Genomic DNA, 27,360 nt, shown 5'->3' with positions numbered 1-27,360 from the left:
CACAATTGCCCTTGCTCGGAGGGTCCGAATAATAATACAAACCGAATAAATAATTAACTACCCTAGCTAATTAAATATTACAAAACCCTTAACTAATTAACAAATTAATTAAGCTACTAAAGCAGTAAAACAACTTCGGGAAGAGGGATGAATGCATGCTCGGATTGGCTTCGCTCGGAAACCCAATGCCATGCCACTGTTGCCTCTGTTTACACTATTATGCGCCTCTAAGTCTTGCACAAATCCCAAGGATACTTCTGGAACACTCCCTGAACACTGTGGGATGTCACCGACCAAGAGGAAACATCACCGGCCATGAGAAACTAGTCATTGACCAAAAGTATGGCTCTCAGCCAATAATATGTAGTCGGCTGGCACTCAATGTGGTCGGTCGGCTATCCATTCCTACAGAATCCTGTTTGACAGCAGCAGAGGACAAACAGAGCATGACAAAGCATTTACGATGCAATATTTGCACAACCAACCTCTCTATCATGTTATGAACTCAAGGAAGGATGGTCCTCGACCCTCGGGCCACCAATTATGCATTTCAATGCATGATGGCCCAAGAGGCCAAGTGTGCATTTCAATGTCAAATGTAATGCACACAAACACATAAGGCCCCCAATCTCTATCATGATTTGATCAAGAGGCAAGAGATGCATGATATGCTATGCAACCTAAGCATGCGAGCTAAGTATGCAACATGAACATGTGGACAAACATGCAAACCTGCAAGCATGTGTAGACACCCCATTTTTGACTGTCCTCAAGGCTTGGACGTCATCGTTTGAACACGCGATGATTATCCATACTTGTGTTTGTTTTGAGTTTCGAAAAGTCTTGGCTGCGCGCCTTGCCTTAGAATCTCTTAACTTCTCTGTTTTGTGCTTGGTTGCACTAAGAGCTTGTGGATATGTTCCTGAAGGAAGGGGGGGAGCCTGTCGACCAAGTCTCCTGCCCACCGGCCGCCTTGTTTTTCAATCGGCCAAATGTGATGGCCGGCCGGCCAATTTGACTGCCGGTCGACCACTTTGATAGCCGGCCGGCCAAATGTGGTTTTCAACAGATATTTCTGTAGACAGCTGGCAGCTGTCATTCTAGGCCATATCCCAGCCCATGCTTGGACGTGGGTGTTCTAAGGAGCTGCAGATTGATACATATCTATATCAATCAAGCTCTCTCACATAGAGAAGAGGAGAGGAAGGGAGAGATATACAACTTTGAGAAAAAAAAATCTCTCTCTACATTTTCTGCATCTCTCTCTCTAAGGTTTAGGGCTTGTTTGTGCTCAAAAGTGCATTTTCTTTGCACTTTTGCATACAAACACCTAGTTCTCTACTCCCTTTATTGAGCTAAGGTCCTTGGAGGTGATTCTTGGAGTGATTTGAAGCCCTTTTTTGGTCCAAAAGTTGCTGATTTGATGTTGTGCTACAAGGGTAAGATTTTTGTCCCTTTTTACCCTTTTTTTCAAAGCCTTTTAGCCTATCTTGCATCTATTTTTGAGCTTATCATATAACATAGAAAAGTCTTGTTTTTGAGTACTCTAAATAGTTTGTTAAGGGTGTTTTAAGCTTTGGGGTTGTTTGACCCCTCTTAAGGCTTGTTTGGCTTTTGTTTTGTGCCATTTCGGTTGAGCTCCGAGACCATTGTGTTTGGGCCTCCTCACCACTGAAATCTTGAGGGATTTCAGAGGTGAGGATGGTGCCTTGAGGTCCTAAGAAGGAGAGGGCCATCCCCTCTCCTTGTTTGTCCTTGAAAAGGGCTATTTTTGCCTCTTGAGGGAGCATCTTGTTTAAGTGTATGTTGGCCATGCCTTGACTGATTTTCATGCTTATTATGTCATAATATAGCATTGTTGTATGTTGGTTTTGGTACACCATGCTTGCTTAGCATACATGCCTTGTAATGCCTTGTTTTAGCCTTAACATGTCCTATGCTTTGAGCCCTTATTCAAGCATGTTTAGGCCTAGCTTTGTGAAGCTTTTATGTTTGTCTTGCCATGCTTAAGGTCTGTCCTTGGCTGTTTTGGTCGACCAAGACATGCATTGCATAGTCCCTTTGCATCTTGGATTGTTAGCCTCAAGTGTGTGAGTGTGTAGTGCGCGTTGCTTGCATCATTTTCAGTGGTTTGGAACCACTTACCATGCTATTTCAGTTCTCATAACATGCTTGCATGCATGCCTTTGATGCCTCTTTGTTGCCTTAAAAGCTTGTGTCGTATGCTCCATGTTTGGCCTCTTTTGCATGTTTCCATGTTTAAGCCACTTAGATGCCATCTAGGTGTTCCCTTTGCATGGTCTAGGCCTACCTTGAACCTGTTTTAAGCCCTCTTGGCCTTGTGAGGCTTGGTTGGCTTAGCCATGGTTTAAGTCTCCTTGACTAGCCTCAAGTACTTGGACCAATTGTACGCTATGTTTGTCTTGGTTAAGTTGGTTTGGCACCATCACTAGCATGGTTTTCAGAGCTTACATTGCATGCCCTTAGTCCATGTTTAGTCTCTTCAAAGCGTGCTTGAGAGTTGCCTTTTGATGTTTAAATGTTGGCCCATTAACATGTGCATGTGTGTGTGTGTTGGTCTTCATGTTTGAGCACTTCGGCCACTGATTTTGGCATGCTTGGGAGCCATCCTAAATTAGTTTAAGCCCATCCCCTTTGCTTGATTGTGTGCTCACCTTGTATGTTTGCTTGCATACTTGCAGATTCGCATTGCATTGCCATGTTGTATGCTAGTTCACATGCTTAGGATTGCATTGCATGAGTATGCATGCTTGACCTCTTGAAGTGAGTATGATAGAGGTTGAGTTCAATTTGTTTGATTATGTGCATTGCATTCCATATCAAGATGCACACTTGATTCTTTGGGCCATCACGCATGGAAATGTAGAATTGGTGATCCGAGAATCGAGAATCATATCCCTTTGAGTCATGAATATGATAAGGGGTGTGATTGGTGCATACATTGCTTGAAATACATTGCCATGCCAAGTTCTGTCCTCTGCTGCTGTCAAAACAGATTCAGCAGGAAGATTTGGACGGCCGGCAGTTTTGGGTGCCGACTGGCAAAACAGGTTTGGCCGAGAGCATAATTTTGTGGCCGGTGACCATTCTCCATGGTCGGTGGAGTTCCCACTCAGCCGGTGGTGTTCCACAACACTCAGAGAAGCAACCTTGGGAGTTGTGCAAATTTCAGAGAAGCAGAACAGTCAAAGCAGAGGCAAACTTGTGCATGGCGTTGGATTTCCGAGCAAACCTGAGCACGCGCGCATTGGACCCGCTTCCCGAAACCTTTACTGCTTTCTTAGCTTAGTTAATTTGCTTAATTAATTAGGTGGTCTGTAATAATTAATTAGCTTGTAGGTTAGTTAATTTGTATTATTCTTTTGGACCCTCCGAGCGAGGGCAATTGTGTAATAAGTGTGCATGGGTGTGTGTATGTCTTCTAACCCCACGTCTTTCTTCCCTTTTATTTACCCGCTTATGATGGTAGACTAAGGCATATTTAAATTAGCATACCTTATGCTATGCATGCGTGCATTCATACATTTGTCTTGCATGCACCCGGCTCGGCACATCATGCTAACTGCATTGTGTTTCAATTCCAAATTGAATACGTGTTAGTTGTAGCATTTCATATGCCATGTTTAGAATAGCCGAGCCCATTTCTAGTTACATTTCGCATGTGTTGCATTAGCCATCTTAAACTAGGATCATGCATATGATTACTAACTAGTTTCTGTTTTGGCTTGGAGTCCTCGGTGAGCATTTATGCTTTAGCATACCGCATACGTGTGAGTGTTGCCATAACAACATGATTACCATGAGGCTAGCTGCTTATGTGATATAACTGCTTGAATGCCTGTGGATGGAGGTTGAATTACCTAAATTGGAATAATGCATTAAAACTGTGAGTTTTAAGCCCACTAGATAGTGGCAAAATCATGTTTTCTAAGCCCACCCGAGGGTGGCAAATCCACGTCTTAGCCTACTTGTGGGTAGCACCATCAAACCATTTTCAAAATAAACAAAAATGAAATGTTTTGTTCCAATTCAGGCGATCCAGTCTATACTTGTATGCTGTGCGCATCACATAGTAAATCTAGGCTAATAGCCGGAATAAGAACGCATAAATGTTTTCAAAAATAGATATCATGGTTAGTAGAGGCCTATCTTTGATCGGGCGAGCGGGGGTGCTCACGAAGTGACCTTCCCCAATCGTACCCAAGTTCCCGAGCCGAGGCAACTTTGGTGATAATGGACACGTGGCCTTAGGTAAACGAGTTAGGGTTTCCTAAATTTTCCCAAAATAAAACATTTAGGTGGCGACTCTGTATCTGGCAAAGCAGTTCATGTTTGACACTTCTTTTTCAAAATTTGTTTTCTCAAAATGATTTGCCGGATTTGGACTCTTTGGTTCAGATTTAGAACCGTGACAATTTGAGAGTCCTGAACTGTAGTGAGCCCAATATGAACAGCACTTGGGGACTCGTCCTCCCGGGGCGTTCGAGGACGTCTACAGCATGTGACAATATTCAAACAATGAGCATGCAAGACATGATGCAACCAAAGCATGCAAACATGAAGCAATGTAACAACATTTTAGCAATATGCAAAAGATGGACTTAAACTAATATGGACAAGCCTCAGCCATGTCTAAATCAGTGGCCATATGAGATGAGAATAAGGCCCAAGATTCATGCAAACATGCACAATGCAAGGGCTCCAAGCCTAAGGCTCAAAATGTAACTTTCCAAGAGCAATGCAAGGATAAAACATGGCATACAATGGCATACATTCCACCTCTGAAATGGCATACTAAATGATTCCAAAATGACTCCGAAGCATGCAAACACTCATGCTATGCATGCTAGAAGGCTCAAACACCAAAGACTAGTGAAGTGCATTACACTATAGTCATGCAAAGCTAAATGATGAAACCAACCCCAAACAGACCTTATGTAGCCCTAAAATAGTGGCAAAATGATATGAGATGGTGGCTCGAAATGCATTTAAATGAAGCTCATGCAAAGGCTCATAAATGGGGCATACAAGCACAACTCTCAAACACATTTAAAGCATGGAAAATAGGGGAGTATGGCACAGGTATAAGCTCTGAAATATCATACACAATGATACTAAAACATGCAAACACCTCGATATAAGCATGCAATAGGCTTCAAAACTCAAAGTTAAGCATGGCTATTACACTACAAGCATGCATGGCAAGCACCAATCGACCAAGAGGCCTAAAAACAGAGCTAAGACAGCCCAAAATATGAACAAAACATGTTTAGAGTATGGCCAAAACATGCTAGAATGGAGGGCCAAAACAACATGCAACATAGGCTAGTACGCATGGATTACACTACATGTATATGAAGCATTCAAGAGGCCACTAAACCAACCAAAAACAGATTCATGGCATGCCAAAATATGACCAAATACCCACTGAAATATGTCCAATACATGCTAGAATGAGGTGCTCCTTTGGAAGGCCATGCAAGGGCTGTGCTACACATGCAAGAAGGACATCTAACATGACAAAATCAACTCTGGAAAGGGGTTATGCAGGCCCTAGAACTCACTGAAAAAGGCTTGAAACATGCTCAAGAAGTGTACAAATATAGGCCCCTTTGGAAGGCCAAATATGCTAGTAAACAAGACAACAAAGGAGAGGATCACCCCTCTCCTTCTTAGGACCTCAAAACACCATCTCCACCACTGAAATCCAGAGGGATTTCAGTGGTGCGAGGGCCAATACAAGGTGGTCCTGAAGCTCACAAAAAAGGCACAAAAATGAGGCTAAATAAGGCCTAAGAGGGGGTAAACAACCCCAAACACAAAAGTGACCTTAAAAAAACTTCAAAAGAATGCAAAAATAGAACTTTTATCAGTTATAAGTTAATCTCAAAATAGCATGCAAGATAGGCTAAAAGTCTATGCAAAAATGGGGAATAAAGAGGGTGTTTCTCACCCTTGATGCACAGCTGCGAAACCAGCAGGTTCTTGGGCCAAAAATCAGTCCCTTAGCCTTTGAAAATGGCCTCAAAGATGCTTAGGTTGATGATGGAGGTGTTAGGCTAAGAGTTGGTGTGCAAAGGGGCCAAGAACCAAGCAATTTGGAGCTCAAAATAGAGAGATATATATTGTTTGCCTTAGCAAAATTTTTTGGAACCCTTGCAATGGAAGAGGAGATCTTCTTTTATAGAGGAACAAAGGTCCAAGCTTCCTCAAGAAGCTAAGGAAAGGGTTCAAGCTTTTCTAAGAAGCCAAAACAAAAGGGTCAAGCTTCTTGGAGAAGCTAGAGCAAAAGGGTCAATGCTTCTTGGAGAAGCTAAAAAGGTTCAAGCTTCTTGAAAAATCTAAAACAAAGGTTCAAAAGGTTCAAGCTTCCTCAAGAAGCTAAAACCAAGGGTTCAAAAGGTTCTAGCTTCCTCAGAAAGCTAAAACCAAGGGTTCAAAAGGTTCAAACTTCATCAAGAAGCTAAAGCAAGGGTTCAAAAGGTTCAAACCTCCTCAAGAAAAGGTCTCGGCCAGAAAAAGTGGTCGATTGATCAAAACAATGGCCGGCTGACCAAAACATTGCCGACCGGCCAAAGACCGGCCAACACCTTTGGCCGGTAGCAAGAAAACAGGGCCGGTGGCCTCAAGCCATGGCCGGTGAGGTGTGGGGATGGCCAACAAGCCATTCCCTGCCATCAGAGGCAAAAACCCAAGTGCTTGGTCCACAACCAAGCTCAAAACAGATAAGTTAAGAGATCTTGAGGCAAGGCGTGTAGCCGAGACCCCCGAGAACTCAAAATGAACACGAGCATGGATGATCATCGAGTGTTCAAACGATGACGTCTAAGTCTTGAGGACGGTCAAAAATGGGGTGTCTACAAAGAGACTTGATTGTTTTAATATCTCTGATTATTTTGGTATCTCTATGCTTTTGGTATCTTAATTCTTACAACATGGCCTTTGAGTTGATTAGTTGTTGATAATGTAAGAGGAAGATCGTTTTCCTCAAGGAAGAGTGACTTGAACTATAACTCCAAACTTATGCTCTTGCTTGGCAACCTTGTTTGATCTATGCACTGTTATGTCTATTATAGTCTTGAGATTGGTATGCTCTTGCTAAGAACTTGAGAATTAGATCATGCTCAAATGCTTCTCATATACTCATTAACAATTTGGTCTCTCATTATTATTTTATTTTATTTTTTTATTTTTTTTATTTTGCTATTGGGCTTAATTTCTTTTATTTTTATTTTTTTCTCATTCTCCTTTTTAATTTCATTTTTCAGTACTTAAACATAAAAATAAAAACAAATCAAAATACAAATATTTACATAAAAAAAAACACCCTTCATTTTTTTTTATGGCCACACGCTGATCAAAATAAACATACAAAAAAAAAGCTTTATTTTTTTTTTCGGCCATACGCCGATCTTACTTACTCACCTCTTCCATCGTTTTCTTCTTCTTTTTATTACCTTGGGCGACCCTTGACGCCCCTGCCCCCGTGCTTTCGTTGAAAGCGACGACTCACTGCTGACTATCAAAGGCCAAGAACGATGTTGCTCCAAATCGGGCCATTGAGGTGGCCTTCCATTTAAGCTCTTATTTTTGGGCTTCAGTGCACCTATTTCTGCTCGTGCATCCTTGTACATGCGCTGGAGCAGAGAGAGTTGGGCGTTGACCTGATGGAGCTCATTCGTTCTGTTCTGCAATCGGTGAGCCAATTTTGTGACTGCCATCACCGTCTCCATACAGGACGTCAGTGTGAAATGATTGGCTTCTATGTTAGATTGAGCTGCCATGATTTGCTCAATCGACGTCATAGGAAGGTTAGAAAGAGGAATGACAGGAAGAGTAGGAGTAGGGGCACTCGATCCAGCTGAGCTTATGGGATCGTTCAGGTCCGAAAATAGAGTGAGGGGACGGGATGAGGAAGCCATGGTTTAGAAGTAAGAGGTGTAAAAGAAATGAGTTGCAAAGAAATAGAAGAGAACAGGTTGAGGTTTGGCCTCCTCCGTTCAGGTTTTTTTGTCTCTCGATGAGGAAGACGAAATAGACAAGAGTGGTGAAGTAGAGATATAAGAGAATGGTGAAGAAGAAAATGGAGGAGTGTGTGATTTAGAAGAAGGCAGAAGAGAAGAAGACAAAGAGGACAAGATAGCCGAGGTGAGCGGCAACCGAGGAGAGCTGCTTTTGTTGGCCAATGAAGCAAAAGCTAGGCTGCATGGCAACCGCGTTTTGCGAAAAATGAGAGCGACGCGGGAAAGTTGTATATGTAATATATATATATATATATATATTTGTTGATTGACCATTGATTGATATATATATATTTTTGCTATATATATTTTTTTGATGCCATTTATCACTATTATTTTTCTCCTCCTCCAGATTTTGACCCATGATTTCCTTTTGATAATGTCATAGGGGGAGAAATTATATGATGTTATGTATTATGATATTATTTGAAAACTAATCTGATGATTATGTATTTATAGTTTGATATCTTAGTCTCACATCATGTCTCTAATTAAAACTTATTTATTACACATGTGCTAACCTATGTATTTAGAAATGAATTCAGGGAGCATGACTTGGGGGAGAGCTTTTCTTACTACCCAATCAAATCAAACCATCATTGTGTGTCATTATCAAAAAGGGGGAGATTGTTAGAATTATTTATTTTGATGATTTATTTAATTATGTTTTAACTTATTTGAAAGAGAAAAATTGAATCCAAAATTTATTTTGATGATTTATTTGAGAGAGAAAAATAGAATCAAAATTTATTTTGGAAGAGTTGGCGTCTTGTCCAACATGGTATCTTGTCCAAACTTAGCAACAACCGAGATGGATATTTCGGTGCGTGAATTTGTTTTGTTATGCTCAACTGCGTCGACCATGTTATGGACTCCGGTCGACCAAGTGTTCAAATGATAAGTCGTACCGAGATAGTTTGCTGAAGACGGAATTAATTACTACCGGGCAAACACTTGGCGAAAATTCAAAATTTTTCATTGATAAAGAAATTCATTACAAAAGGTGGGGACAAAGCCCGGTTACATCAAGTGTATTGAAAGCAAAAATACAAAGAAAAGAAACCTAAACTAAGGGGGAAAGATTGGCGAACTCATCCTCGGCAGCATCAGCATCAAGGTCAACAGCTTGGCTTGCTTCTTGAGCGCCGGGCTCATCGTTGCCGGGCTGTTCAGGCACCTCGGCCTCTTCTTCCTCAGAATCTGTGTCATCCTCTCCATCTTCAAGTCCTTCCTCGGCCTCCGCTTGAAGCGCAGTAAATACATCATTTGCATATGGCACGAGGTAGACCGGTAGTGAAGCTTTGGGAGGATTGGCAAAAACGTCGGTGTCAGAGCCCTGGCCGAGGTGTTCACAGGCAGACTTCCAACCGGCCTTGAAGTAGATGTCTTGTGTTGCAAACACCTGCTTCTTATAGCTCTCCTCGGCCTCATTGAACCCGGCCATGTTGGCAGCCCGGCAAGCCTTTTTCTTCGCCTTCTTCAAAGCGTCAACCTCGGCCTGAAGCTCACTTTGTTTTTTCTCGGCTGCGCCCAGCTGACCGAGCAGTCTATTATTGTCATGGTTGGCCATTTCGAGAGAAGCTTTAGCCCGGCCGAGCTCGGCTTGGAGGCTTTCAACATGGCTCGCAGTGTCGTTGGCTTTCTGCCTAAGCCGGTGGATGCGCTCTAGGACCAAATGTTGTTTTTGAATGGCCTGCAAAAAGAAGCAAAGTTCATCAGAAAGGGGACCGAGCAAGAAGGACCGAGCAAACACCTGTGAAATGTTAAAAAGAACGCCGACTTACCCTGGCCATCGACTTCACAGAAGATTTTACCAGCCGGGTGTCAGGGACGTGGTCACTGCCTACCACGTCGCCCGGTAGGAGAAATGCTTTGGAGAGATCGAAGGCAAGCAAATGTTCTTTGTCTGCCTTGATCGATGCAGTCGCCGGGATGTCCTGTCCCCGGTGCTTCAGCTGAGGACGCCAAGCGGGCACGGGAGCAGGAGTTTCAGCAGGATGCTCGGTTGTCAGCTCGGTGACGAGCTCGGCGGAGGGATCTGCCCTTGGCCTTTTTCCAGCCCGGCGCGCTTCTCTGGCGGATTGCACGGCAGCTGGAGCCGGAGAAGCAAGGGCTACGACGGCTGCACTCGATTGACCGGCAGCCGGGGAACGGGTGGTGACGCTCGGTATCTCGGCTGAGGTCGCGGTTAGAAGGTTTTTGATCCGAGATCTTTTGGCCATTTCTTGCTCGTCAGTTAACCGGATTAATGGGACGTCTGGTAGTGTTGGATCGGGAGGTGGCGAAGGAGCTCTGAGGAAGTCAGTTACTCTACTCCGGCGCGGAGCAGAATATCTGTAAGTCGGTGTGTAGCCGAGCAATTCGTTGCAGTCTCGGTGACGGTACCTAAGCACGGCCCGAATTGCCTCGACGTTGGGGAATTGGTAGTTGGCTTGCAAGGCCTGGATAGCTGTAAAAGAAACAAGGAAACCGGTTAGTAAAACTAAAGAATAAAGTTAACCGAGCAAGTTTGAGTGGCTTACATGAAGAACCGAAGTCCTTGCTTATGAACCAGCCCGGCACCTCGGCTGTTTCGTAGTTGCCGGACACCCAGAAGAAATCATCATCGTGCATATCTTTGTCCGGGGTGCCGGTTACGATTTTTTCCTTGCCCGGTCTTATTTTCAAGTAGTAAGCCAGGCCGTCACCGGTGTGGCCCATAGTGTATTGCCTTAATATCTCGGCTAGGCCTAAGTTGGCGCCCAGCCGTTGGTTCAATTCGTGTACGCCGTTGATTATTCTGTATGTGTTGGTGGACACCTGTGTGGGTGCCAGCCCGGTTCGGCGGAGGAACTCGGTTATGAGAGGGTTGAGTGGGAAACGAAGACCCCCTTCAACGATGGATAGCACGGTGAAGGGGCATTCCTCCCTACCCCAAGGCGTGGTCTCTTCTTCGGCCAGCTCGAGATGGACGTCGGCCGGGACGCCGTAGTCCTCTCTGAAAGTGGCTAGCGCGGCCGGAGTATCCACAAGGAAGCGGAACTTCCCCATTTGTGGCCGACTTACTATAGCCCGGTTGATGGGTTGGGCACGGTGATAAATTGCTGCAGCTCGGTCCTGAGAGGTTCAGGAATGACAGGGGTCCCCTTGGACTCTGCAGGAAAAGGATGGTAAGTGTAAGTGTGTGGTTTCGCTAAGAGAGCTAGACTTCAGCTCGGTCGGTAAGGGGGCCAAACTACCTCGGTTGTCTGATTAAGGAGCTCGGTCGCCCAAGCAGACCTGATGTTAGCCCGGTTAAGCGACCAAGCCCTTTGGTTATCTCGGTTTTTGCCATGATTGGAACAAACACGTTGTTTGCCCGGTTTGGCTAACTTTTCGGATCAAAAGAAGGCCCAGAGCCCGGTTCACCCCAGTTCTTCGATGTTCTTCAGGAAGACAAAGAACACCAAGAACAGTGGGAGGTTTAGGACGTTTTCTATGGTCTAAGCCCTAAAAGCTATGTTTTCGGGTCCTAATGTGTGCAAAATAAGAGTAAATAGCAACATAAGAGAGATTGGACATCTTACCTGTGACGGGCCGAAGGTGTTCTTCCCAAACACGAAGAATGGCAGGATGGCAGTCGAGTTTGGGTCTGAGAATCGACAGAGATGGATGCAGCAGTAGAGGAAAAATGGAACTGGGGGGGCAAGTTTGTATAGGCGTTAGAGACCGCCCAAATTCAAATTCTGGCAAAAACGGCGGGTTGGCTGCCCGATGACCAATGGCAGACCGCCACGTGTCACCATTTATGGCTTTGGCAGGACTGAAGCGACGGGTTGAAAAGACGAAGAGCCAACCGAGCTACTTTCAACGAGAAAAGGTCAGCCGAGGAATATAACCGGTCAAATCTGCGGACAATTGCGTCAACTAGCTCGGTCGAAGCTTGGCATCTTGACGACCGGATAAACGTTGTCTCGGACGAGGTGAATAATCCCAGTCACGCTTCCGCGGACGGAATTAAGGGGCAATTGAGAGGGTGATTTATACTCCGGCGTTGGGCCGAGGTATAAACCGAACAGGTTGGGGGCCCAGCAGAGCAGTGGGCCGAGATGATCGACTGTTCACCCGGAGATGGGCTACCAGAACTTGGGCCGGGCAGAGTTTGGACTATGTGCTGCCCCGAACCGTGCAGAAGGTGCTCGGCCAGGAAGTGACCGGTCAGACCAGGATGCTCGGTCTGAGGATTGTCGAGATCAGACAGACCGAGAGGCCGGCGCTCGAAAAGGCGCGGTCAGCCGAGGTAGTTGACTGACCGGCGAGAAGACCGACCAAAGGAGGATCCCGGGCTAAGCTTTGCCGAGATGCCGCCTAGCCCGGTCCTTCATTCGGTTATCCGGTCGGGCGCTTAAGGTATGAAGCATGGTATGACCGAGGTAGGGCAGCTCGGCTGCCGAGCTCCAGCTATGCTGGCAGGCAGTTGAGAGCAGGTGATGAACGACATGGTTTAAGCTGACAGATGGGATAGCAGAGCCACGTGTCAGGAGATGACAGGGAGTGGATATGGGGCACAGAAGGTATATAAGCCTGTCTGCGCCCCCCATACGAGATAGACGAACACTCTGTAAGAAAATCCTTACACTCAAACACTCTCTCCCTTCTCTCTATTCCCTCTAAGGTGTGTGCTAACTTGACCGTCGGAGGGTTTTTCCGGCCACACACCGCCGGGTAGCTCATCCTTATTGACTCGCAGGTGATCGGACATCGACGGAGCTCGGAAGAAAGGAATACGGGCACGCCGGAATATCTGCTCCCCGTACAATTGGCGCCGTCTGTGGGAATCTTGACAGACAAAACCTTGTCTTCCAGGTTCATCTGATCGCCGTCCATGGCAAACAACGACGAGTTCCCGTTGTCCGCCATCGATGGAGCCACCCCGGAGTATACCCGAAGGAGAGAGGGACCACCTGCCGTCCATCCAATGGCTGAGTTGGGGACGCCCACTGGAGGACAGTCAGGAGACGCGCGGGATAAGCGCGGAAGGAGTCATGGGCATTCACGGAGTCCAGACGGTCACCGGCGGAGAGACTCACACGCCAAGCGACTGGAAAGCAAGTTAAGGGACCAAGACGCTGTCATCAGGCGGATGGCGGCGGAGATGGAGGATCTTAAACGGCATGTCAAAGGGAAAGGTGTAGCTGGAGTGGGAGACCACAGTGAGCGCACCCTATCCCGCCGTTCAGGCGGACAGAGCCAACGACATACTCAGTCCATATCTATCACCAGAAGTTACCAGGTTGGTGATTCCGACGTGCGTGCAGAAAAGTCCAGCGCGCAAGACAGCACCTACAAACCCTCACGTCCGGCGACGACGTCGAGGTATTCTTATTCAGCTCAGTCAGAGGACTTACGGGCAGTATTAAGGGAGCGGGCTCGCCGGCGCGAAGCTCAGAGAATACCTGCTTTCCAGCGGCTCTCCTACGGGGTTCATGCCAGCGAGGAGGTCGGAATGCCTCCACCCCGCCAGGCAGTGCCGATATTCGAAGATACAGACTTGGCAAGGTTGAATGCCACTCCTTTCTCCCTGGAAATAGAAACAACGCCGCTTCCAGCGGGCTTCCATCAGCCTAAGTTCACACTTTACGACGGGAAGACTGATCCGTACATGCATGTGAGCCACTTCCGACAGGTTATGGCCGGACATCGGCGCAATGACGGACTTATGTGCCTAATCTTCCCGTCAAGTTTAGGCGAGCTGGGCTTAAAGTGGTTCGAGAGGTTGCCGGAAGGGAGTATACAAAGGTGGCATCAGTTGGCCGAGGCGTTTGTTACACGCTTCAAAACCAACACAAAAACACCAAAGGAAGTTGATCACTTGCTGAGTGTCAAGATGGAACCGTGCGATACACTGAAGGCGTACAATTCAAGGTATTGGGAAACCTTCAACGAGATCTTAGACTGCCCGGTCAACCTTGCTATCACGCAATACAAGCGCGGTCTCCCGGTCGGACATAGACTGCGGGACTCGCTTACCATGCACCAACCGACTTCCATGGGCCAGCTCATGCAGCGCATCAACGAGCACATCCGAGTAGAGGATGATGCGTCGGCTTCCACCGTGAAGGCCACTCCGGTCGGAACAGACAAGAAGACAGCAGGCAAGGTGCACGCAGTTGGGCAAGAGTCCAGCCGCTCAAATGACCGGGCAGAGGAATCAGACCGAGGTTCAAATCGAAAAAACCGGGGTAGAGGACGTCGGAATGACCGGGATGACTACCCCCGTGATGACGTTGAGGACGCAAACAGGAGAATGAAGGCAAGGACTGGCATAACCACGGTCTTTAAGATTCCAATCTATCGCATACTTAGCGAAATCCGAGACGAGGAGTATGTCCGGTTTCCTGCTAAGTTGGGCGATGGACAAAAGGGGTACAACCCGCGGTATCGTTGTACGTTTCACCGGGAGAGGGGCCACCGGACTGAGGATTGTTTGCCTTTGCGACAACATTTGGAAGAATTGGTTGCAGCCGGGCATCTGGACCTTTACATTGATGGCGGAGTGAAACCAAATCAGGCTCCGGTTGATCCCAGGGGACAGGACGACCGAGATGCACCACCACAAGGAGTCATTAATGTCATCCACGGCATCGTGGAATCGGAGCGTGTCTGCGAACTCCGGGGCATGATCAAGAAGGCAGAGCACATGAGGGAAGTTTTGTCAGTACCGCCTGCCATCAAAAGGGGGAAGACAGAGGAGAAAGACGTGATCAGTTTCGCCTCAAGGGATTTAGAGCGTATCCAGACGCCGCACAACGATGCTCTTGTCGTAACACTACGCGTCAAAGAATTTGATGTTAGACGGATCTTGATCGATCAGGGAAGCTCGGTCGAGATCATGTATTATGATGCGTTCAAACAGCTCAAACTTCGTGAGACAGACTTGGCACCGGCCACTTCGCCACTGGTTGGATTTAACTCGCAGCCGGAGTGGCCATTGGGAAAGATTATCCTGCCGGTCAAAGCGGGATCCGTGGTCCAGCAAGTGGAGTTTTGGGTGCTACAAGTGCCTTCAACATACAATCTTATCCTTGGAAGAGGATGGCTTCACGCCATGCGAGCCGTAGCATCGACCTACCACCAGGTGATGAGATTCCCCTCGGCTATGGGGGCAATCGAGGAGGTTTGGGGTGATCAGGTCATGTCCAAGCAGTGCTTCGTGGCGGTCAACGGGAGCCGGGCTGCCAAAGGATTCGTTCAAATGATCGAGGGACCGGAGGACCAGAGTGTCTTGGATGATGTTGGCACCAAAGTAGAAGACAAGGCAGTTGAAGAATTAGTTGAGGTGCGGATTGATGCCGAGCAGCCGGACAGGTTCTTCTTGCTCGGTTCAAGTCTCTCGGCCATGGAGAGAACCGAGATGATCGAGTTTTTAATGGCGAACATCGAAGTCTTTGCATGGTCGCCCTATGACATGCCTGGTCTTGACCCAAGCTTTATCTGCCATCACCTCAATGTCTTCCCTGGAGCAAAGCCAGTCATCCAGCGAACAAGGCGATCGGCGCTGCATCACGCCGAGGTAGTAGCAGAGGAGGTAAAGAACTTGCTTGAGGCACGAGCAATACAGGAAGTGCACTACCCTCGGTGGATTTCCAACACGGTAGTGGTGCCCAAGAAAAATGGAAAGTGGCGAGTTTGTGTCGACTATAAGACAGTCAACCGAGCTTGTCCAAAAGACAGCTTCCCTTTGCCGCGCATTGACCAGCTAGTGGATTTGACGGCTGGACACAGTCGGCTCAGTTTCTTGGATGCATACCGCGGCTATCACCAGATTGCCATGCATGGGCCTGACCAAGAAATCACCTCTTTTACGACTCCAAGGGGACTCTTCTGCTATCGAGTTATGCCCTTTGGTTTGAAAAACGCCGGGGCAACCTTTCAGAGGATGGTGACCAAAATGTTCGCTCCTTTGCTCGGCCGGACAATGGAGGCTTACATCGATGATATGGTGGTAAAGAGCCGACATGAGGCACACCATCTGTCCGACTTAGCCGAGATGTTCGCCATTCTTAAGAAGCACAAGCTGCGCTTGAACGCCTCGAAGTGTACCTTTGGCGTGGGATCCGGGAAATTTTTGGGATTCTTAGTCACGAACCGAGGCATCGAAGCAGACCCTACTCAGATCAAAGCCGTGCAAGAATTGAAACAACCTAGCTCGGCTAAGGACGTACAGCATCTGGCCGGTATGGCCGCCGCGCTTAATCGATTTATAAGCCGGTCATCAGATCGCTGCCGCCCTTTCTTTCAAGCATTGAAGTCAAAATTCTCATGGGATGACGAGTGTGACCGAGCTTTGGCTGAGCTCAAGGATTATTTGTCTTCCCCGCCGCTGTTGGTTACACCAGAGCCCGGTGAGGAGCTCTACCTTTACCTTGCCGTCTCCTAGTACGCAGTAAGTGCGGTGTTAGTCCGGGCTGAAGGAATTAAGCACCTCCCAATTTTTTACGTAAGTAAGACCCTTCTGCCGGCTGAGACGCGGTACTTGCCGCTGGAAAAACTAGCGTTGGCACTGATGATGGCTTCGAGGAAATTGGCACATTATTTTCACGCCCATACCATCGTCGTACTGACCGAGTTCCCTCTCAAGGCCTTGTTTGAGCGCGCAGACTTTTCCAGCCGAATATTAAAATGGGCGGTCGAGTTGGGACAGTTTGATGTGAAGTTCCAGCCGCGCACCGCAATCAAAGCCCAAACCTTGGCCGATTTTGTTGCCGAGTTCTCACCTGGCACTCATCCGGTATGCCCGGTCGTCATTGCCGGGGCAGATGATGAGACGCCCACAATGCCAACCGAGGAACTACTATCTGCAGAAGGTCGCGCCGCGGAGTTAGCGCGCACCATCGAAATTCCCTCAGTTTGCACGGTAATACCTCCCGGTGTTGCGATGACGGAGTTGTGTATCACCAACCCATCCACTCTGTCCGGTACCGCATCACCAAGGGGGGAAGGAATGGTTCCACACAGCCCAGAACTTGATGATTCGCCTACGGACTTGGGCATTCGGAACCAACTTGCTGAGTCCGGTGCCGAATCCTCAAGGGGGGAAGGAATGGTTCCAGGCAGCTCAGAACCTGCGGCCGGCTTCACACCGCAACCTGGTGTTTCGCCTACGGACTTGGGCATTACGGACCAACTTGCTGAGTCCGGTGTCGAATCACCAAGGGGCACTGACTTTGAACCGGTCAACACCAAACTTGACACCGCACAGCCGAGCAGTTGTGATCCCATTGCCCTTCGCAACTCTCAGGACCCATCTGACTGCTGGAAGCTTTTCGTGGGGGACATGTGGAAGCTTTTTGTTGACGGAGCGTCCAACCGCCATGGTGCCGGCCTAGGTATTGTTCTTATATCCCCGGACGGCCTAACCATAGAGCATTCTATCACACTCGGCTTCCCGGCATCTAACAACGAGGCTGAGTACGAGGCGCTTCTTGCTGGGCTTAAGAGCGCAATCCAAATGAAGGCTGCCGAGCTTCTGGTATATAGTGATTCCCAGCTTGTGGTTAATCAAGTTTCCGGGATTTATGAAGCGAAGGACGACAGGATGGCGAAGTACCAAGCTCTGGTCAGGGACCATATCAAGCAGTTTGAGGCAATCAGAGTCCAGCAAATTGGCCGAGAAGAAAACAGCCGGGCTGATGAACTCGCCGGCCTCGCTTCCATGGTAGATAGCACATCTCCAAACCCCCTGTTGATTGACTTTCTTCCGCGGCCAAGCATTGAAAACGCCGGGCAGACGGATGTACTCTGCGCCGAGCTAGGTCCTTCATGGATGGACCCATTGATCTCGTTCCTCAGAGACCGGACTCTTCCAGCGGACAAGAAAGAAGCACACAAAATCCGGGTGAAGTCCGAGCGGTTTTGGCTCTCTCCATCAGGCGCGTTGTATAAGAAGTCCTTCACCGGTCCTTATCTCAAGTGCGTGCACCCGAACAGTGTGGAGGCCTTCTTGTTTGAAATTCATGAAGGCAGTTGTGGCAGCCACGTCGGGGGACGGTCCTTGGCTTACCGAGCTATTTCGCAGGGATACTGGTGGCCGTGCATGCAGGCCGACGCCCAAAAATATGTCCGCAAGTGCGAGAAATGCCAAAAATTCGCTCATCAGATCCACCAGCCTGCCAGGGAACTTCTTCCCCTCACCAGTCCTTGGCCTTTCGCCATGTGGGGGCTAGATATAGTGGGACCGTTGCCAACAGCACCGGGCAACCGGAAATTCTTCATCGCGGCCACAGATTACTTCACAAAGTGGGTTGAAGCTGAGCCCTTGGCAACCATCAAAGAAAAAGACGTGAAGCGATTTGTCTGGCAGAACATTGTCACGCGGTTTGGCGTCCCGAAGATTTTGATCTCTGACAACGGTACCCAGTTTGACGGTCGCCTATTCAGAGGATTCTGTGAAGATCTAAAGATAGAATTCTACAACTCCACCCCGGCCTACCCGCAGTCCAATGGTCAAGCCGAAGCATCAAACAAGACTATACTGGATGGGTTGAAGAAACGGTTGGAAAAGGCTAAGGGCAAGTGGGCTGAAGAATTACCGAGCGTCCTTTGGGCATATCGAACAACCCCGCGACGTTCGACCGGGGAAACTCCATTTGCTTTGGCTTATGGCATGGAGGCGGTCATACCCTTGGAAGTTGAAATGCCCACCCTCAGAACTGAGAGTTTTGAGCCCGAGCTAAATGCCGAGGCTATTGCCTTGGAGTTGGACTTAGCGGAAGAGCGCCGGGAGAAAGCCCTCATCCATGTTGCCGCTTACCAACAAGAGCTCTCCAAGAAGTATAACAAGACAGTGCACCCCAGACCGTTCAAAGTTGGGGATTGGGTTTTGAGGAAAATTATGGGCAACACCCTGGTGCCAGGAGAAGGCAAACTAGGGGCAAATTGGGAAGGACCTTACAAGATCACTGGTCTGGCGGGCAAGGGGGCTTACCACTTGGAGGATCTAGAGGGAAGAGCCATACCCCGGCCATGGAATGCGGCCAACTTGAAATTGTATTATTTTTAAGCTTTTTACTTTCCTCTTTTTTGTAAAGCAATTTTTTGGCTTGCAAAGCAGAATGTAATTCTTTTTGTCAAACTATAGAAGTCATTTTGCATTAGCACTCGGATTGTTCTTTTAATGTTTAAAACCGAGATGATTTGCTCCGGTTGGAAGAGTTGGTGTTTTGTCCAACTTAGGATCCCCAACCGAGATGATTTGCTCCGGTTGGAAGAGTTGGTGTATTGTCCAACTTAGGATCCCCAACCGAGATGATTTGCTCCGGTTGGAAGAGTTGGTGTTTTGTCCAGCTTAGGATCCCCAACCGAGATGATTTGCTCCGGTTGGAAGAGTTGGTGTTTTGTCCAACTTAGGATCCCCAACCGAGATGATTTGCTCCGGTTGGAAGAGTTGGTGTTTTGTCCAACTTAGGATCCCCAACCGAGATGATTTGCTCCGGTTGGAGGAGTTGGTGTTTTGTCCAACTTAGGATCCCCAACCGAGATGATTTGCTCCGGTTGGAAGAGTTGGTGTTTTGTCCAACTTAGGATCCCCAACCGAGATGATTTGCTCCGGTTGGAGGAGTTGGTGTTTTGTCCAACTTAGGATCCCCAACCGAGATGATTTGCTCCGGTTGGAAGAGTTGGTGTTTTGTCCAACTTAGAATCCCAACCGAGATGATGTATTCCGGTTGGAAGAGTTAGTGTTTTATCCAACTTTGGATTCCCAACCGAGATGAAGTACTCCGGTTGGAAGAGTTGGTGTTCTGTCCAACTTGGGATTCCCAACCGCGATGAAGTACTCCGGTTGGAAGAGTTGGCGTCTTGTCCAACATGGTATCTTGTCCAAACTTAGCAACAACCGAGATGGATATTTCGGTGCGTGAATTTGTTTTGTTATGCTCAACTGCGTCGACCATGTTATGGACTCCGGTCGACCAAGTGTTCAAATGATAAGTCGTACCGAGATAGTTTGCTGAAGACGGAATTAATTACTACCGGGCAAACACTTGGCGAAAATTCAAAATTTTTCATTGATAAAGAAATTCATTACAAAAGGTGGGGACAAAGCCCGGTTACATCAAGTGTATTGAAAGCAAAAATACAAAGAAAAGAAACCTAAACTAAGGGGGAAAGATTGGCGAACTCATCCTCGGCAGCATCAGCATCAAGGTCAACAGCTTGGCTTGCTTCTTGAGCGCCGGGCTCATCGTTGCCGGGCTGTTCAGGCACCTCGGCCTCTTCTTCCTCAGAATCTGTGTCATCCTCTCCATCTTCAAGTCCTTCCTCGGCCTCCGCTTGAAGCGCAGTAAATACATCATTTGCATATGGCACGAGGTAGACCGGTAGTGAAGCTTTGGGAGGATTGGCAAAAACGTCGGTGTCAGAGCCCTGGCCGAGGTGTTCACAGGCAGACTTCCAACCGGCCTTGAAGTAGATGTCTTGTGTTGCAAACACCTGCTTCTTATAGCTCTCCTCGGCCTCATTGAACCCGGCCTTGTTGGCAACCCGGCAAGCCTTTTTCTTCGCCTTCTTCAAAGCGTCAACCTCGGCCTGAAGCTCACTTTGTTTTTTCTCGGCTGCGCCCAGCTGACCGAGCAGTCTATTATTGTCATGGTTGGCCATTTCGAGAGAAGCTTTAGCCCGGCCGAGCTCGGCTTGGAGGCTTTCAACATGGCTCGCAGTGTCGTTGGCTTTCTGCCTAAGCCGGTGGATGCGCTCTAGGACCAAATGTTGTTTTTGAATGGCCTGCAAAAAGAAGCAAAGTACATCAGAAAGGGGACCGAGCAAGAAGGACCGAGCAAACACCTGTGAAATGTTAAAAAGAACGCCGACTTACCCTGGCCATCGACTTCACAGAAGATTTTACCAGCCGGGTGTCAGGGACGTGGTCACTGCCTACCACGTCGCCCGGTAGGAGAAATGCTTTGGAGAGATCGAAGGCAAGCAAATGTTCTTTGTCTGCCTTGATCGATGCAGTCGCCGGGATGTCCTGTCCCCGGTGCTTCAGCTGAGGACGCCAAGCGGGCACGGGAGCAGGAGTTTCAGCAGGATGCTCGGTTGTCAGCTCGGTGACGAGCTCGGCGGAGGGATCTGCCCTTGGCCTTTTTCCAGCCCGGCGCGCTTCTCTGGCGGATTGCACGGCAGCTGGAGCCGGAGAAGCAAGGGCTACGACGGCTGCACTCGATTGACCGGCAGCCGGGGAACGGGTGGTGACGCTCGGTATCTCGGCTGAGGTCGCGGTTAGAAGGTTTTTGATCCGAGATCTTTTGGCCATTTCTTGCTCGTCAGTTAACCGGATTAATGGGACGTCTGGTAGTGTTGGATCGGGAGGTGGCGAAGGAGCTCTGAGGAAGTCAGTTACTCTACTCCGGCGCGGAGCAGAATATCTGTAAGTCGGTGTGTAGCCGAGCAATTCGTTACAGTCTCGGTGACGGTACCTAAGCACGGCCCGAATTGCCTCGACGTTGGGGAATTGGTAGTTGGCTTGCAAGGCCTGGATAGCTGTAAAAGAAACAAGGAAACCGGTTAGTAAAACTAAAGAATAAAGTTAACCGAGCAAGTTTGAGTGGCTTACATGAAGAACCGAAGTCCTTGCTTATGAACCAGCCCGGCACCTCGGCTGTTTCGTAGTTGCCGGACACCCAGAAGAAATCATCATCGTGCATATCTTTGTCCGGGGTGCCGGTTACGATTTTTTCCTTGCCCGGTCTTATTTTCAAGTAGTAAGCCAGGCCGTCACCGGTGTGGCCCATAGTGTATTGCCTTAATATCTCGGCTAGGCCTAAGTTGGCGCCCAGCCGTTGGTTCAATTCGTGTACGCCGTTGATTATTCTGTATGTGTTGGTGGACACCTGTGTGGGTGCCAGCCCGGTTCGGCGGAGGAACTCGGTTATGAGAGGGTTGAGTGGGAAACGAAGACCCCCTTCAACGATGGATAGCACGGTGAAGGGGCATTCCTCCCTACCCCAAGGCGTGGTCTCTTCTTCGGCCAGCTCGAGATGGACGTCGGCCGGGACGCCGTAGTCCTCTCTGAAAGCGGCTAGCGCGGCCGGAGTATCCACAAGGAAGCGGAACTTCCCCATTTGTGGCCGACTTACTATAGCCCGGTTGATGGGTTGGGCACGGTGATAAATTGCTGCAGCTCGGTCCTGAGAGGTTCAGGAATGACAGGGGTCCCCTTGGACTCTGCAGGAAAAGGATGGTAAGTGTAAGTGTGTGGTTTCGCTAAGAGAGCTAGACTTCAGCTCGGTCGGTAAGGGGGCCAAACTACCTCGGTTGTCTGATTAAGGAGCTCGGTCGCCCAAGCAGACCTGATGTTAGCCCGGTTAAGCGACCAAGCCCTTTGGTTATCTCGGTTTTTGCCATGATTGGAACAAACACGTTGTTTGCCCGGTTTGGCTAACTTTTCGGATCAAAAGAAGGCCCAGAGCCCGGTTCACCCCAGTTCTTCGATGTTCTTCAGGAAGACGAAGAACACCAAGAACAGTGGGAGGTTTAGGACGTTTTCTATGGTCTAAGCCCTAAAAGCTATGTTTTCGGGTCCTAATGTGTGCAAAATAAGAGTAAATAGCAACATAAGAGAGATTGGACATCTTACCTGTGAAGGGCCGAAGGTGTTCTTCCCAAACACGAAGAATGGCAGGATGGCAGTCGAGTTTGGGTCTGAGAATCGACAGAGATGGATGCAGCAGTAGAGGAAAAATGGAACTGGGGGGGCAAGTTTGTATAGGCGTTAGAGACCGCCCAAATTCAAATTCTGGAAAAAACGGCGGGTTGGCTGCCCGATGACCAATGGCAGACCGCCACGTGTCACCATTTATGGCTTTGGCAGGACTGAAGCGACGGGTTGAAAAGACGAAGAGCCAACCGAGCTACTTTCAACGAGAAAAGGTCAGCCGAGGAATATAACCGGTCAAATCTGCGGACAATTGCGTCAACTAGCTCGGTCGAAGCTTGGCATCTTGACGACCGGATAAACGTTGTCTCGGACGAGGTGAATAATCCCAGTCACGCTTCCGCGGACGGAATTAAGGGGCAATTGAGAGGGTGATTTATACTCCGGCGTTGGGCCGAGGTATAAACCGAACAGGTTGGGGGCCCAGCAGAGCAGTGGGCCGAGATGATCGACTGTTCACCCGGAGATGGGCTACCAGAACTTGGGCCGGGCAGAGTTTGGACTATGTGCTGCCCCGAACCGTGCAGAAGGTGCTCGGCCAGGAAGTGACCGGTCAGACCAGGATGCTCGGTCTGAGGATTGTCGAGATCAGACAGACCGAGAGGCCGGCGCTCGAAAAGGCGCGGTCAGCCGAGGTAGTTGACTGACCGGCGAGAAGACCGACCAAAGGAGGATCCCGGGCTAAGCTTTGCCGAGATGCCGCCTAGCCCGGTCCTTCATTCGGTTATCCGGTCGGGCGCTTAAGGTATGAAGCATGGTATGACCGAGGTAGGGCAGCTCGGCTGCCGAGCTCCAGCTATGCTGGCAGGCAGTTGAGAGCAGGTGATGAACGGCATGGTTTAAGCTGACAGATGGGATAGCAGAGCCACGTGTCAGGAGATGACAGGGAGTGGATATGGGGCACAGAAGGTATATAAGCCTGTCTGCGCCCCCCATACGAGATAGACGAACACTCTGTAAGAAAATCCTTACACTCAAACACTCTCTCCCTTCTCTCTATTCCCTCTAAGGTGTGTGCTAACTTGACCGTCGGAGGGTTTTTCCGGCCACACACCGCCGGGTAGCTCATCCTTATTGACTCGCAGGTGATCGGACATCGACGGAGCTCGGAAGAAAGGAATACGGGCACGCCGGAATATCTGCTCCCCGTACAGTTGGCCAATGAAGCAAAAGCTAGGCTGCATGGCAACCGCGTTTTGCGAAAAATGAGAGCGACGCGGGAAAGTTGTATATGTAATATATATATATATATATATATATTTGTTGATTGACCATTGATTGATATATATATATTTTTGCTATATATATTTTTTTGATGCCATTTATCACTATTATTTTTCTCCTCCTCCAGATTTTGACCCATGATTTCCTTTTGATAATGTCATAGGGGGAGAAATTATATGATGTTATGTATTATGATATTATTTGAAAACTAATCTGATGATTATGTATTTATAGTTTGATATCTTAGTCTCACATCATGTCTCTAATTAAAACTTATTTATTACACATGTGCTAACCTATGTATTTAGAAATGAATTCAGGGAGCATGACTTGGGGGAGAGCTTTTCTTACTACCAAATCAAATCAAACCATCATTGTGTGTCATTATCAAAAAGGGGGAGATTGTTAGAATTATTTATTTTGATGATTTATTTAATTATGTTTTAACTTATTTGAAAGAGAAAAATTGAATCCAAAATTTATTTTGATGATTTATTTGAGAGAGAAAAATAGAATCAAAATTTATTTTGATGATTTATTTGAAAAAGAAAAATAAAATCAAAATTTATTTTGTCCCATTATTTCAAACCTAAACCTTTATCCTAAATGTTGTTCGAATGTATTTAATATTTGATTAAATCAGGAGTTCAAACAACCCAAAACAAAGGTTCAAATAGCCTAGCACATCAGCAGGCCAAAAGGTTCAAAAGGTTCAAGTGGAAGATATTCAAGTTAGTAATGATGGAAGTACAACGGCTATAAACGGTTCAAAAGGCCAAAAGGTTCAAAAGGTTTAAGTGAAAGATACTCAAATTGGTAATGATGGAGTGAAAGATATTTAAATTGGTAATGATGGAAGTACAACGACCATAAATTCAAATGACTACAACGGCTATAAATTCAAATGAATACAACGGCTATAAACGGCTATAATTTTCATTATATATACCAAAGCCTCTAATGTAAACAAGTCACAAAAACCTGAAAATATTCTTTGATCTATAATCACTCACATCTATTCGCAGAAATTATACACTGAGCCTTATAGCTTTAAGCCCATCTTTCTTGTGTGAGATTTACAGAAAAATCAAAGTTTTATTTTATATATCTATCTTTGAGAAATATTTATTGTAAGCTTTCTTTGAAAGCAAAAATATCATTTTATCTTGTAAAAGTATTGCAAACACTGTGTTCTTGAAATCTTGAGAGTGATTGTGATTCACCTAAGATTTGCAAGGGTTTGGACTTGTGAAGTCTGTGTAAAATCCGTGGAGGATTGCTCCATTTGTAAAGAGGTTGCTAGCACCCTTGTGAAGCTAGAAGATAGTGGAAAATCTCAAGTGAAGCTTGAGGAGTTAACGTAGGCCGAGTTGAAGCTGAACCACTATAAATTTGTTTGCCTCTCTCTCATTTATCTCTTTATTTTATTTTAAATTGCCATAATTACATTTCATATTTTTACTGTGCTAAAATCATTAACTGACAAAGTTGTTAAGACACTTGTTTTAGTTATTTTTATTTCATTAATTATATTTATCTATTGTGCTAGTCATAATTTTTATTAGAGTATTATTAATTTTTATTGTAAAAACCTAATTCACCCCCCTCTTAGGTTGTCTTTTGAGTAACAAGTTTACAGGGTTATGCCGGACCGTTGTAGAGATTAGCTAATCGAAATCAATGTCGGGACAGTTTACGGGGTCATACCGGACCGTTGTAGAGACTGGATGTTGAACCAGCAAGCGTGGCACACACATAACTTATGACATGGTACTGAACGATGATGGCAACAGATGACTGAGTGCGCCAGGGAGTGGCTTGGATGGTGCGCTAGGGGGCGACTTTGTTGGTTTGCCAAGATGATGGCTTGGAGAGTGCGCCAAGAGGAGACGGCTTAGAAAGTGCTCCCAAAGGAGGCGGCTTAGGAAGTGTTCCAAGGAGACGGCTTAGTTAATGTGCCAATGCGGCAGCTTAGAGAGTGCGCCAAAGGAGGTGGCTTAGGGAGTGCGCCAAGGAGGCGGCTTAGGTGGTGTGCCAATGAGACGGCTTAGAGAGTGCGCCAAAAGGAGGCGGCTTAGGTAATGTGCCAATGAGAAGGCTTAGAAAGTGCGCCAAATGAGGCCACTTTGGTGGTTTGCATGGTGTATAACCATGTTCACCATGATATAGGTATAATATCCCTCTCAAACTCAAATAGGTTTGAAGATAAAAACATATTTGAGGTTGAAGCAAAGGGAAAGACAGACTGGAGCAGAAGCACAAAAAAAAAAAAAAAAAAGGATTGCGAGTAAAAAAAATAAAAAAATGATATAGGTATAATATATATATATATATATTGGGTAGGAATAACTTAGCGGATAGAGGGAGAAATCACCAGGAAGTGATACTGAAAGAAAAATATAGCAGTAGAATGGTTTGAGGATCGACGGGAGGCGGCTTAGGTGGTGGGATAAATTTTATATTATTTTTTTTGACTTTTGTGATAAAAAAATAAAATAATTATAATTTAGATGTGACATTTTATTTTATTGATTTTTTAACATATATATATATATTTTTTAATTTTTACTAATAACCTTTTAGTCCCAAAATTTGTTATGCCAAACGTGCTAAACTCGTCTGTGCACTTTTCAACAAAACCCCCCCTCCCAAAAAAATAAAAAAAAAAATGATAAATTCGATTTAGTAGGTGTCTAAAGTCTAGTGTATCTTTTTAATTGGTAAGAAATTCACCATATATTTTCAATTTTAATCAATTTATCTGATGACTTTTTCTGACTACTTGTTTAAATTATTTTCTATCTATTCAAACTTTTTATCTACTTGTTCAAATTATTTTCTATCTGTTCAAATTTTTTGACTATCTGTTCAAATATTTTTTTATCTGTTGAATTTTTTAACCTATTGATTGAATTTTTTTACCTATTTATTCTATCTGTTTAAATTCACACCATTTTTAAACTTTCCCCCTCTATCTGTTCCTCTTTTCCCTTCTCTTTTCTATCTCTATTTGTTTCTCTCTCCATCTCTCTTTCTCTTTCTTGTTCTTTCTTCCTATCTGTTAAAATTTCCCACCACCAACAGTGAAATATAATATAGTACATACACAAATATATCTATTCATTTTTTTTTATCTGCTGAAAAAATCTCTATTCAATATGTATAGATCAGAACCTTTTATCTATACAATAACAATAACAACAACCACCACCTATCTGTAGTTCGGAGTAAAAAACACACCTATCTATCCAAAAAACACCACCACAACAACACTTTTACAGAACTAATAGCTAAATCCAACAACTATATCTGGTAAACAAAGAAAAAAAATTCATTCGGGAGGATGATCAACAAGAAAGAAAAAAAATCAACACACAGATTTATCTATGTGTTGATATATTCATCCCCTATCTCTTTCCGTGT

General features: G+C 46.5%; 2 protein-coding genes across 2 annotated transcripts; both read right to left on the bottom strand.

Moving 5' to 3' along the window:
- Positions 1 to 8,996: 8,996 nt before the first annotated feature.
- LOC145789964 (uncharacterized) lies at positions 8,997 to 10,603 on the bottom strand. The gene is made up of 2 exons (XM_082867732.1): positions 9,827 to 10,603; positions 8,997 to 9,735 (listed from the first exon to the last, which is right to left on the bottom strand). The coding sequence occupies exons 1-2, from the start codon at positions 10,262 to 10,264 to the stop codon at positions 9,106 to 9,108; spliced, it is 1,068 nt and encodes a 355-aa protein (XP_082723858.1). The 5' UTR covers positions 10,265 to 10,603; the 3' UTR covers positions 8,997 to 9,105.
- Positions 10,604 to 20,044: 9,441 nt separating this feature from the next.
- On the bottom strand, positions 20,045 to 21,435 carry LOC145797476 (uncharacterized). Its single transcript, XM_082884617.1, has 2 exons — positions 20,875 to 21,435; positions 20,045 to 20,783 (listed from the first exon to the last, which is right to left on the bottom strand). Exons 1-2 carry the CDS (start codon positions 21,310 to 21,312, stop codon positions 20,154 to 20,156), a joined length of 1,068 nt encoding a protein of 355 aa, XP_082740743.1. The 5' UTR covers positions 21,313 to 21,435; the 3' UTR covers positions 20,045 to 20,153.
- Positions 21,436 to 27,360: the final 5,925 nt, after the last annotated feature.

The sequence above is a fragment of the Camellia sinensis genome, chromosome 1 (assembly GCF_055761805.1).
Source record: "Camellia sinensis isolate YWXY chromosome 1, ASM5576180v1, whole genome shotgun sequence".
Taxonomy (NCBI): domain Eukaryota; kingdom Viridiplantae; phylum Streptophyta; class Magnoliopsida; order Ericales; family Theaceae; genus Camellia; species Camellia sinensis.
This window is presented reverse-complemented; position numbering and strand designations above follow the sequence as displayed.